General features: G+C 42.7%; 1 protein-coding gene across 1 annotated transcript; it reads left to right on the top strand.

Annotated features, from left to right (window-relative positions):
• The first annotated feature begins 5001 nt into the window (after nt 1-5001).
• e2f8 (E2F transcription factor 8) lies at nt 5002-12600 on the top strand. The gene is made up of 14 exons (XM_088934739.1): nt 5002-5022; nt 6341-6431; nt 6677-6943; nt 7181-7334; nt 7746-8066; nt 8454-8615; nt 8736-8873; nt 8975-9184; nt 9736-9817; nt 10326-10839; nt 11126-11410; nt 11502-11637; nt 11750-12132; nt 12433-12600. The coding sequence occupies exons 2-14, from the start codon at nt 6348-6350 to the stop codon at nt 12598-12600; spliced, it is 2904 nt and encodes a 967-aa protein (XP_088790865.1). The 5' UTR covers nt 5002-5022; nt 6341-6347.
• Nucleotides 12601-12809: the final 209 nt, after the last annotated feature.

Genomic DNA, 12809 nt, shown 5'->3' with positions numbered 1-12809 from the left:
CAATACGCTTACTCCTGCCCTGCACACAAACATAACCAGCGGTCTGACGTGTAGTTTAACCAGCACTTCAGTGCGACACAAGAATAGAAACTTGAATAAAAGAAGTTATTCCGCACAGCTTAAATGGCCCCTTACACCGCCCCCAAAGTGTGTTTTTAGCACACTCTTTTTAAACCCACCCCCCTCCTCTCCAAGAGGTTCTCGTGCTGTACGGTGCAGCTCAATTGAGCACGAAGGCTCTGTTCTCCAAAAACTAAAGAGAACTTTCTCAGCAAACTTCGCACCTTCGTACAAATACAAAACATCAAAAACTCAATGCCTGAAGGCTTTTACTAAAGAAACTTTTCAAATGACTGTGCGCACAAGGGAGACTACCTAGGCAAAAGATGACAAAGCCCACATGCACCTTCTTTTATAACAAAGCTGCAATACAGCCGAGACAAAACCTATGAAACATCTGAACGTCTTGAAGTGCTAATCTCATTAAAGTGATTCATACACAGCGGTGGGCTGCATTCAGGTACTCTGCTCCCAATGCGCAAGTATCAGTGCAGTACGAACTGCCCTCATCACCAGTTGGCAAAAGGTCCTCAGACTTTTAGAATAATACAGAAAGTGACAGAACGCACATGTTCTCCATCTAAACCCAGCAGACAAAGACACAACAGGGTCATCCGGCTTGTGTTGTGTACTAATCGAGGCCTCCATGCTTTTTTGCTCGCAAGATCTTCTTGTCTGAGCAAAAGATGCAGAGGAAGGATAAACCTCAAGAATGCTACCGATGAAAGTTATTTTTTTAAAACACATATGGATAAGGAAAGCCGTGGGTCTAAACTGCTGTTCACAAAATGCTGAAATCCTGAACTTACTCTTTTTTGATCATCCAGCCCGTGAGTCACTGGCTTTCTCCTCTGATGTTGATGCTGGGCAGACTCGGCTCCAGATTCCATTTCCTTCAGTGCCAATCCTCTCTCCTTTATCTTCCAGTCACTTTCCCAGAATATCCAACAAATCCCAAGGCAGAGGAAACAAAGTCCTTTCACGCCCACCTCTCTTCCTTCAAAAGCAACCCCCGAGACTTCCACTTGAGCACTTTCCAGAAAATCATCACCTTGTGGTCCTGGACGTTTTGCTTTTCTTCCTCCTACTTCTCAGTCATTTTCCAAACCATGGTTCTTTTATTTCAGCTTTATTCCAGAAGGGCCGGCCTGCGTGTGAACGCACAAGAGCAGAAGGTCCCCCAGTATTTGCGGCTTGTGTTTCATCATCGCTGCAGTTATGCGCACTCCGCCACACTCATCCCAAAGACGCATTTAATCCACCGCTCGATAGGATCAGCGCAACATACTGGACAAGTCACCCTTCCATTATCAATCAGCAATCCTGACAATGGCTATTTGTAAATCCCACTAGAGCACAACCCAAAGTCTTCATGCAATGGTGCCATCTGAGTAGAGAGAGGCGATCTGAGAAAGAAAACAAGAGGGATGTCAGTGAATCGCATGGAATAATGTGAAGTGAATGAAAGGACAGGTTTTAACAGTTAAACGCGAGAGTGCAACACGTTTTTAAAATGCAACATGCTCTGGTCTTGCAGCCGTTTACTTTTTAGAGTTGCCTTATAGAAAAAGCAAACCGTGAATGTTTACAAACATTTGCAACACATCAGATAACAGTTTGATATGACAACAAAAATTATATTTTTTAATTTGTTTCCACAGTTAAATGTCAGCCCGAGTCCCTAGACATTGTATTACAGTACAGTAAATAAACCAAATTTCCATAGTGAAAGGAGAAAAGAATAATATTTTATTTCAGGCAAATACACAATAGCCAGATATCCAGGCCTGTTTTCCGAGTTAAACCCAATGAACTGCATTATAGGGGGAAAAAACAATGAGTACTAGAAATTATATTTTACTTGTTTTTTTGTTCTCGTTAGTCGCTTCTTAATTAGTGCCGTTGAAGTAGCTTTATTTTAGACTTTTAGTTTAAGTACTAAAATGTACTTTTAAGTTGTCTCCAAACTCGACTTGCTGGACCAGCCGAAATCAGGCTTGTTGGGGGTTAATAAAAAATAATTGTAGACGTGAATAGGCTGTACAAGCAGAAAGTAGCGAGAGAAATCGCTTTATTTTTTTATAATAACTGTGCTTTAACAATTCCCGGAGAAATTTCGAAGACTTCGAAACATTTCCGTTTATATATACCTTAAATACATGACAATCCAACGACTGCAACTCGTTTTACGATACGGCTGCAACTTGCAATGTGCTGTTCAATCGTTTTGTTAATTCAAACAATGTTCGCGAGACGCGAAAACTACCCCAGAAATTTGTGTTCCGTGAGCCTTTTGTTTCCATGTAATCGTCCAGCTTACTGCGTACATGGCTACATTAGAGATGTCGGTTTCCTAATAAGTATTAGAAAAGCACCGTGCGACCAGTATGTTTGGGTAGTTGGGAAGAAAGACACTTCTGAGTTTCCGCGTAAAAAATTGTAACATTGTCACCTTCTGGTACAATTTATGACGAATTTCCCAGACAAGCACCTTATCTGCAGTTCCTGTGAGGACAGGCAGACTGTATTGCGCAATATATAATATAGATAATATTAGTGCATTTATTAAAAGGCGTGTTTTCCGGCGTCTGTACAGATAGTGATGGTCTGTAGTTCACTAATAATAAATTATGATACGGATCACATTTGACCAGATATAGTGCATTTAAATCGAACCGAAATCAATTTTAAGACGCCTAAATAATCAATTGTATTGCCTTGAAGCGGCTATGTCGCAGGTTTTAATTCTAATATTCCGGCAAATTGTCAATTGTGAAACGGATCTAGATTCCGCATTGCATAAAAACCCAACAAATCACATTTTTAACTAGGTCTTCAAATGTAGATACCATCTGCCACGCAAGAATGTTATAAATGTATGAGACGGAGGTAATGGGTACACCTCGAATGATGCTTTCTAGACTCTAGAGTTAACTTAAAGCACATACAGCCAATACATAGACAAAAGCTGATGGGAACCTACTTTAGTTTGATAACATTGCAATTATAGCACTTGGCAACCTCCTGCGGGAAGCTCATAAAACACAATCCCATTACAAAACTTAGTATTTAATTACATCTCCCGAGTCTCCCTGCTGTCCCTAAAGATCAGACAGTTATACTTCTCTCTGCTTAAGCACAGTCAGACGAGTACGTCTTCGATTCGCTACCCGTCTGCAGGAATAATACTGCAAGCATTTTTTATCAATCTGGATAGCAGCGCACGTGCCCTGCTACAATTAACGTGCATCTTTAAGCAGGAGGGAAAGAGACTAGTCCTACTCACCCAAAACAAAACCCCTCAGTGCCCCACTGCAAACAGGCTCCTCTCCATACACATGCTAGCTACTCTCTCCCCGTCTTACAGCCAGTGCATTATTGCACTGAAGAACCCCCTCTTTCTAATCGATCACATTACGTCATTGCTAAGCGCGCCAGTCTTCTTCCCGGTTTTTCAGCGCTATCCGTCTCCATGGAAACTTCTCTGGGAAAAAGGAATCTGTTGCCATCTAGCGTCGACGAGAGATTTAGCACAAGAGGAGCAACTTTGCAATTAACAGGGAATATTTCATTCTCTTAGATCGCGAGGAAATAGCAAAAGCCATCATGTGTAGTGCATGCGCAAAAAGCCTTAAGGCTTAAGGCTTTGAAAGACAATCCGGCTCAATATCTTAAGATTTTTTTTAAATAATGTCAGTCCTCTTCTTCCGTTTTTCTCCGAAGTGTGCTGTCAGGTCTTTCATGACAGCGTGGTTGGAGCCTACGGTCACTCTATGGGACCTTGGTTTGGAAATTCGCGTCCCGGAGGAACAGCACCTCCTACTGGTCCACCAAATCACTCACAGCAGCAACACGAATTTCCTTGAAAGTTCCCCTTTCCAGCACTGAAACAACCCAGCTCTGCTTAGCTTACAAAATGTACAACGGGATCAAGCCCCAACGATTTCTGCAATCCTCCTAAGTCAGTATCTGTTTCATGAAACCAGGCTTGGGAATCAGATATTTTCATGCACTTTAATCTTCTTCCAGTCCTCAGATACCTTTCAGAAATCACTGGGATTTATACTTTGTTCCCTACAAATTTGATTCTGTGATTATTTATACTTGAAGTTACACTCAAACAGTCACATTAAACGTTAAACGGAGACACACGTCTCAAACTAAACAATACCCCCCTGAGATTTACTGTACAGCACACTTTTTTCTCGTTTTATTCCTGTTCTAAAAGCGCCAGCACTACAAAGCTCAACTAGATTTACAGCCCTTGCATAGTAGCACGGCGCTGCATAGCCTAGTCATTGCTAACAACAGGGAAACCAAGGCGTATATTTGCATCAAGGTGGACAGTGGCGCTCCCTTGCTCGTAGGCCATACGTGACGAAGTCCTTGGCGCTGAAGCGCTCAGATAACATTAAAAAAAACGTCGCTCCGGGTTCTCACGGCTCTGATTGGCTGGAAGGAAATGTAAAGCAGGGCGGGAGGGTGAGCGCGCTGTATGAATGACGTCAGGCGGGAGTGGGGCAGGGAATTTGCGAAATGCCTCCTTTTTTACTCACTGAAATGTAAGCTAAGCGACTGATCGCTGGTTTAACTCAGGGCATGCCTTAAGTTATAAAGTTCCTCGATATTCGATGAGTTGGTATAGTGTGTTTTTTTTAAATTACATAGGATTGTTGTACAATTTTAGAAGTGCTATAGGTTTTACAGATAATTTATTACCAGTACAGTATATGTGTTTGTACTTGCCTTACCGTTTGTATTTACTACATGTTTACGAATATGAGAGCTGCTACACTTTGCCGGTTAAGTTTTTAAGACGGATCTTCAAAACGAAGAATGCAGTGAATATTTAGCCATCGATTGTATTAACTACAGACCTTTTTATGGTCAAACTCTGAGGATCTGAGTGTGTGTACATTAAGCGGGGAGCAATACAAGAGGATCTTTTTAACTTGCATCTGGGTAAGTTATTTTTATTAATTTATGCGTTTGTGTAACATGATTCATATTGAGAAATATCGTGTTAGCTGAGAATTATCAGAAAACGATCTGGAGTGTAATTTTAGCACGGGTCTGTTCACAGTTTAGAGTTTATCCCTGGTCTACTGTATCTACAGTACGTTACAAGGATTTATGCATAAGGTGAATAATATGGATTATCCCGCTCCTGTTGAATTAGCTGTTTTCGGGCTACATAAAGGATTCACTTTTCGTTTTTAGCGAACTGTTTTTACAAAAAAAAGCCCGGTTTGAAAGTTCCCTAAACTTGAGGAAGTTGGGGGAGGCAAGCCTAGTTCGCTAAATGCCGGGTTCCTAAGGGATTTCGATGTCCCTTTAACGAATATCTGGAAAACACATCAGATTTGTCTTTTTAGGCATTAAATTACTTATCTGATGCCGTGAATGTCTGATATTGAACTAGAAACCTAGAAACAAGGGCGGCAGTCGAGACCCAGGGCTGCCTACCCTAGCAGACAGTCATTGTATGAGCGGGGAAAATTTAAATAACCCGCGCGTTTCTTACAATCCAGCATTTACATAGTATAGTCGCTCCAAAACACGCTGCCTCTTGTATTTTCAAGAAATGTCCACCGTCCCATCACGATTATTAGTATTCATGACTATTTTTTTTAAATTTAGGGTTTTATACCGTGTGCCTCTAATTAGCACATTCCTTTCCTGGGGTGATCATAAACGCTTCAAGCAAAACAATCTGCGTGCCAAACGAGTTTTAGACGTCGACGTATTGCTTGTCGTTTTCTTCTGCGCTACATATATGGCCATAGACAAAGTGTAATTCGTTTGCCTTCGTGCGTGAGTTGAAACACTGTGTTTAATAAGCAAGCAGTAAAGATTTCTGGGGACGAAGGTCCCGGAGTTCCGCGCCAATAATTTAAAAATATCTGTACCTGCGCGGGACACTCTAACTTCACAGCGAGGCGGACTCCCGCTTCATTTTTATTGGTCGATGAGCAAAAGAGGCGGGCATTTGCGTTGAGGGCTGTTTCTGATACGGCAGCGCAAGTGTCAGTTAACGACGGGCTTCCTCAGAGGGTACTACGAGTTTGATGTTAACTCTTGAGTTTCTGGACTTTTGTAAGTCGGAGATTTTGCTTGGTCGGTTCTTTTTTTAAATAAGAAAATTTAAATCTTGAAATCAGCGTTGCAGCTTTTCTTGAGCTGCAGATGCATCCCTTTTAAACGCGTGTTGGTTTGGTATGTGATTTAACTGACACACATAACAGTGATTTGATTTTTTTCCCCAATTATTTTTTTAAAGGTGGAAGATGACAAGTGCTTTGCTGGAATTAAAGAACTTAAATCAGAAACCAAACCGTTTCTCTAACACACCGCATAAAGAGGATGGAAAGGTTAGTAATACGATGTACAATCCTTCACTGTAACCTGCTGATCGTCTTCATCAGGCACAAAAAATTTCCTCCAATCTGAATAAAAAGTTTGATACAGTAATTGATAATCAGTACAGATTATCTTTATATATTTGTATGTTTCTGTTTTTTAGGGAAACGTTTTAGTTTAAGCAGGATATTTGTATGTGAAACACTAAGTAATGCATATTCATTCAGTTAAACATTTAATTTTCTTTTTTTTGCAGTACGGTGTATTTGTAGAGCCTCCTGCACTGGGAATCAAAACGCCACTTAAGGCTTCTACCTCACATTCAGTATTAGCAGAGAGTCAGCAAGACATGGGGTCTCTGACGACGCCAACCAAGGGGAAAGACACTCCTGCCTGTGAGCCTTGGACCCCAACAGCAAACCTTAAAATCCTGATCAGCGCTGTTAGTCCGGAGATCAGGAACAGGGAAAAGGAGCTATGCATTGATGACACTGAAGGGGCAGGGGCTATTGATAGTTCTCAGGTAAATGTCAATTCTCCATACCTGCAGGTTTAAATCTGGTATTAGATTGCTGAAAATAACCTTGCATTACATGTATAATTCATTCATCCTGGTCCAAACAGCATTTGTATATTTTTTCCCATCCTACAAAGAATCTGGAGTTGAACAATTATTATGGTGTAACTATTAGACCTTGATTTAAGGTACTACGCAATCCTGAACTCAATTTAATTACTCATTTGTGTCTCCGTCCCCCAGGAACACTTTGGCGATGATTCTGACAAACTTCAAACAAGCCGGAAAGAGAAGAGTTTGGGGTTACTCTGCCACAAATTCCTAGCAAGATATCCCGATTATCCCAACTCTGCCCTCAACAACGATATCTGTCTTGATGAAGTAGCTGGAGAGCTTCGTAAGTTGCGATTTATGTTTCAGTAGTCCATTTTCAACCATTTTCTGTCTGGAGGTTCCATGTTTAGGAAGTGATTCTCAAAAACAACCACAAAAGATAAAGACAGAGCCAACAAGAGTTACATGACAAGTTACTGTTACTTTTAAAATATCAAAAACAATTGCAAATCAACAGATGCACCACAAGCAGAGCCAGAGCAGATCTGTTGTGTAATTTTACGAACAATTAGATGGGAAAACCTAGGAAGTCTCTGAACAGCCCCAGGCTGCTAGTTAACAACTCCTGGTTTGCACTGTGCTTGTACGTCACAGGATTCCCACAATAAGATATTTCATTCACCTTTGTGGTGCTCATCTTCAACCCGCGTCTCGCTTATACATTTTTAAAAGAACCCGCGTTGTGATCACACAGATGTGGAGCGCCGGCGCATCTACGACATCGTCAACGTGCTGGAGAGCTTGCACATGGTCAGCCGGCTGGCCAAGAACCGCTACACCTGGCACGGGCGGGGCAAGCTGGCGCAGACCCTGGGCATGCTGAAGCAGGTGGGCGAGGAGCACGGGTACTCCGCGCAGATGCAGCAGCTGAAGCAGAGGAGTCACGAGAGGGAGTTCGACTCGGACGCAGAGGAAAAGGAGAACGAGGACGCGCGGCCAGCCGGGGGGCTGGATGGCGACGTCGGGCAGAGGGAGATGTTCTTCGTGGAGCTCCCGGGGATGGAGTTCAGAGCAGGTGAGGCTCCGCGCTTCAGACACGCTCCCTTTTGTCTGGGTGCGGAAATGTGCACAGAAGGAAGAGGCTTCCAACAGCGACATCATGCAGAAATGAAGCTCACATTTAACTCTATTAAATCTTTCCCCTCAAAGCATCTGCTTATGTCTATCTGGGTGAAATGCTTTCACAAACATTTGAAAAGCTAAACGGAAAACTGAAGCCGTCAAGGTGTTAAATGCAGATTTACAACCTATGACCACGACCAAAATATTAGATGAAGAAACTGGTTTTTGCCTCAGAGTGAAGTGTCATACATATACATGGAGGAAAGTTGCAGCTCTATAAAAAAAGAGAACTACTCTAAACAACAGAAACCTCACCGCCATTTCCTTTCTGCTTTCACAGCTTCGGTCAACAGCAGGAAGGACAAGTCGCTGAGAGTTATGAGTCAGAAGTTCGTGATGCTGTTCTTGGTTTCCAAGCCCCGAGTGGTCAGTCTGGACATCGCAGCTAAAATTCTCATCGGAGAGGATCAAGTGATTGATTTGGATAAGAGCAAGTTTAAAAGTGAGCAGTATTTTATTTATCTGGACCATTTCCGTTTTATGACGCGTGCTCGGTTGCTCTACAATACTTCAATAATTCGGGGACAGCATGTGCTTATGGTTTCCAATGCATCTATTCCAGCAAAAATCCGGAGGCTGTATGACATCGCTAACGTGCTGAGTAGTCTGGAGCTGATAAAAAAGGTGCATGTTACAGAGGAGAGAGGCCGGAAGCCAGCATTCAAGTGGACAGGACCTGAGGATTTCTTAAGTGTTAAAGGTATGTTTTTAATGCTATAATTTTTGCAGTTGTTTAATATGATCATACTACTTATAGTCCTTAAGCTTCATTTTGCTTGTTTTTTTTTCCTTTTTTCACAGATGAAAAGACATCATCAGCTGCCACTTCAGCTACGTCCAGGACATTAGAATCCAGATCCTCCATCGAAAATTGCGCCAAAAATCTCTTCCCTTCGTCCAAGACAAAGCACAGTTTCACACGGCACCCATCTCTTGTCAAGCTAGCCAAGAGTATCCAGGATGACCGAAGGAAAATAAACTCTGCACCCAGCAGTCCTGTCAAGATGAAAAGTAAGTGTTAGGCAGCAACAGTTCTGTACAGCAGTACAGTGGCGCGGCACATCTTTAACACAAGTAGGGAGCTGCGTCAGCATGCGTAGGCTGCAAAGGAACAAGTAAAGGTTTATTCCATGCGGAAAAGAAACAATGTTTCAGCTGTAGAGTCAGATGGCACTTGAAGAAGTCTCCACAGCCAAAATGTTTCTTTTCTTCTCTTTTTCACCATGAAATTAACCTTTACATCTTTAACACCTACAAGTCTGAAAATAAATATTCCCCCAGATAAAGTGAACTACTGGACAGTGATACATTTCACAATGAAGCAAGATGTTATGCTACACAGTGCCTTACAGATCATCACTGGCATCTTTTCTTAAACAAGAAACAACCTCTTCCAGCAAACGGACTAGAATACTGAGCAATACATTTATAAGATGTTAGTTTTTAAATATTATGTAAGTTGTGATGGATTATGAGCAAGTATATGGAATTTAATGTCCTTTTTGCACTTTATTGTTTTTTTCATTCTTTACACTCATCTCTGTATCCTTGTTTCCCCCAAGACTCGACCGATCCTGAATGTTACCCGAGCAGAATGGCTCAGCTGGCAGCCATCTGCAAAATTCAGCTTGATGAGCAATCAAGGTAAGTTCTAACTAATGTCATTTAGTACAATATTTCTTTTCTGTAATGCGGAAATGTTTCTTATTTCCTTATTTTTTATTCCTTATTTAACTTGGTTCGGAAGAAGCATCAAGCTTTGGTTTTTAATAGCCTTAATGCATCTAATGAAAAAGTAATAGGTTTATTCCATGCTGAAAAAAAGAAGAAAGAAAACGCAACTTTTCGGCCGTGGAGCCTTCTTCAGGTGTGAGAAAGACAAGACACCTGAAGAAGGTTCCATGACCGAAACGTTGTGTTTTCTTTCTTCTTTTTTCAGCATGGAATAAACCTATTACTTGTTCCTTTGCAGCCTACGCATGCTGACGCAGCTCCCCACCGGAACTACTTAATGCATCTAGAATGCTAATACAGTGATAACGCACATACACACAAAAAAATCTTGTCACCATGGGGGAATCAAAACTTCATTTGTTCAATGCAACTCATTTTTCTACCTCATGAAATAAACTGCTATTTACTTTTGTTTTAGGAAAAGCAAGAAGAAACCCAAACAGACTGTGACACAAGCTCAAAAACAAAAAGGAAAAGCCACCAAAACATCAGGAGCTGTTGAGCTACTAGTAAATACAGAACAGCAGGATACCAACTCTCAGGCTAAGACCCTTGCGCCATCTAACAGAGCAGTACCGTATCTTCACTGTCAGTATTCTCCCCTCATCCCCGTGATACTACCTCAGAACCAGACTGCTGGACCGTGTGCTATATATGTGCACTCTTGTGCGCGGCCAGTAGCTAATCGCTCCAGCCTGGCTGTACGATCCATGAGATTTGAAGATAAAGTTGGAGAAAGTCCACCTGACGCTGGCTTGGAAATCCACTGCGACAGGACAGCTGCAGCTTCTGATCCAGAAAATGACTCCTCTGAAAAGAATCGCCAGTCGCCTTGTTCGCTGATCAGTCCCAAGAGGGACTATAAACAGGCCTGTACTGAAAAGCTTGAAAACTCTTCTCCAAAAAGAAAGAAGACCCAGACAAATTCTAGGGTATAACCATTTTCCCCTTTCTATTTTTGATTCTAAGGGTGTTTCCAGAGCTACAGATAACCTAAATATATTAGCTACGTTCACTGTTAGCAAACTATGTCATTCAGAAGAGTTAATCTGTTTATTATTTTAAAAAGTGCCTAAGCAATAGGTTTAGTCAAGCGTTAAGGAAAGACATATGTAACTCTCCTGCTTGGTCACCGATGATTCGGTGTGAATTTTCTCAGATGCGACCCGAGAATATGCTCATCCTTAAGTGAAATTATCTCCTGGTTTTTATCATCAGGGTTCGTCACCCAGTGAAGCAGAGCTATACGAACTCTACCTGGACAAGCTCAAGGCACGCAGGGGATTGGTACCCAACAGACCATCGCCTAGAGCCTTGCACTTGGATCCAGAGTTTATCAATACCCCGGAGAACAAGGGATCAGAGCAGCTTGATGAAAGTGTGGAGACATTCCTGGAAAAAGAAGAGAAGTTTTCGTGTTCCGACAGCGAAGCAGGACTTACTCCTATACGATCGGTCTCCGTGCCAGAAATCATGGTGCCTTCTGGTCATCTGCACCCTGAGGTAACCAAAGTTTTATATTTACGTTCCAAATTATATCAAATGATGGGAAAATGTGTTCTGATCATTGATTTTTGTACATCTGTTGTTCCAGGCACTAGTGCCAGCCGGCTATCTCATTCCCATATCGCAGCAGTCCCTCTTCAGCCTTCAGAGGTCGCGGTCCCCGGACGGAGAAAGCCCCAAGGCCTCAGCTTCAAACCACAAGGCTTACCAACCCCCTGTCACAGGTACCGACACGGAACGAGAAAGCTCACAAGATAACATTGGAAGTCCCATGTTTCCGAAGTGCTTGAAACCCATTTGACTACCATTCTGTCTTTACCCCCCCCCCCCCCACAGGGGCCCTACCTGTGATGTCTTCAGAACTCACCCCGACGAACTTCACATCGCACGCCACGTTTCAGCACCCCAGCCCCTCCGTCTCCCTCGGCTCCTTTCCGGTTATCAACCAGTCGAGCCCTTCCTTTGCCTCCGGGCAGCACATGAACAGCCCCAGCCCCGCAATACTGAACTTCACACTACAGAACCTCGGGCTGATTTCAGCTGGAATCCCGCAGGGTGCCAGCCCCGGCACTGTGGCCGCCCCCCTGGAGCAAGCCAGCCCCGTCCCAGGACACCTGAGCTTTCAGCCAGGGGGGATGATCTTCATCAAGCCTATGTCTCCAGTCCCGGTTCAGCCTCAGATGCCTGGACAGCATGTGACTTTGATCAGTTTACAGCAGGTGAGAACTAGGACCTCTTAAAGGAAGAGAGAAAAAAAATTTCAACCTAAAAAAAAAGGTTTTAAGCTACTATGTAGTAATATGCAGTTGTTGATGTAACACATTGTAAATTACTAAATATTTATAGCAGCAGTGAAATACAAAATAGACGTGCAAACTATGTCGAAATTCTTTTTAACCAGTTACAGAGGCAGTCAGAACTGTCTATGTAAAGCATGAATTAACATTAGAGTAAAAGTATCCATTACACACCTTGAATCCAAGCTGTTAGCTGACTGTTACTGTTTTTATTTTCTACAGCCTCTTCTGGCAACGCCCAAAGCATCCCCATGTGCTCAACAGAGTTTCTTCCACACCCCAGTCTCCACCTTGTCTCCCTTGGCTGCTGTGGTCTCGTCTAGTCACTCGTCTCACGAGAACATTTACATACCGCAGAGGAAACTTGAAGTGAGCACTGAAGAAACCTGAAGACTGTAGCAGCAGACCCTCTCTACACTGTTTTTGTTTTTCATGAGCTGCAAAACGTTATTTATAAAGCTTTGACATTGTGACTGTGTGAGTGGGGGGGGGGCGGGGGGTGTCCCTTTGCACAAAGGGGTACGCTAGTTCATATTAAAATTACTAGTAACTTTGCAATTTCTTGGTCCTGAGCACAGACGTGTTCAGGTCCTGCAACA

This window comes from Atractosteus spatula, chromosome 16, assembly GCF_055471065.1.
Source record: "Atractosteus spatula isolate fAtrSpa1 chromosome 16, fAtrSpa1.hap1, whole genome shotgun sequence".
NCBI classification, from domain to species: Eukaryota; Metazoa; Chordata; class Actinopteri; order Semionotiformes; family Lepisosteidae; genus Atractosteus; species Atractosteus spatula.
Note: the sequence above shows the minus strand (reverse complement) of the source record. Positions and strands in the feature narration are given on the sequence as shown.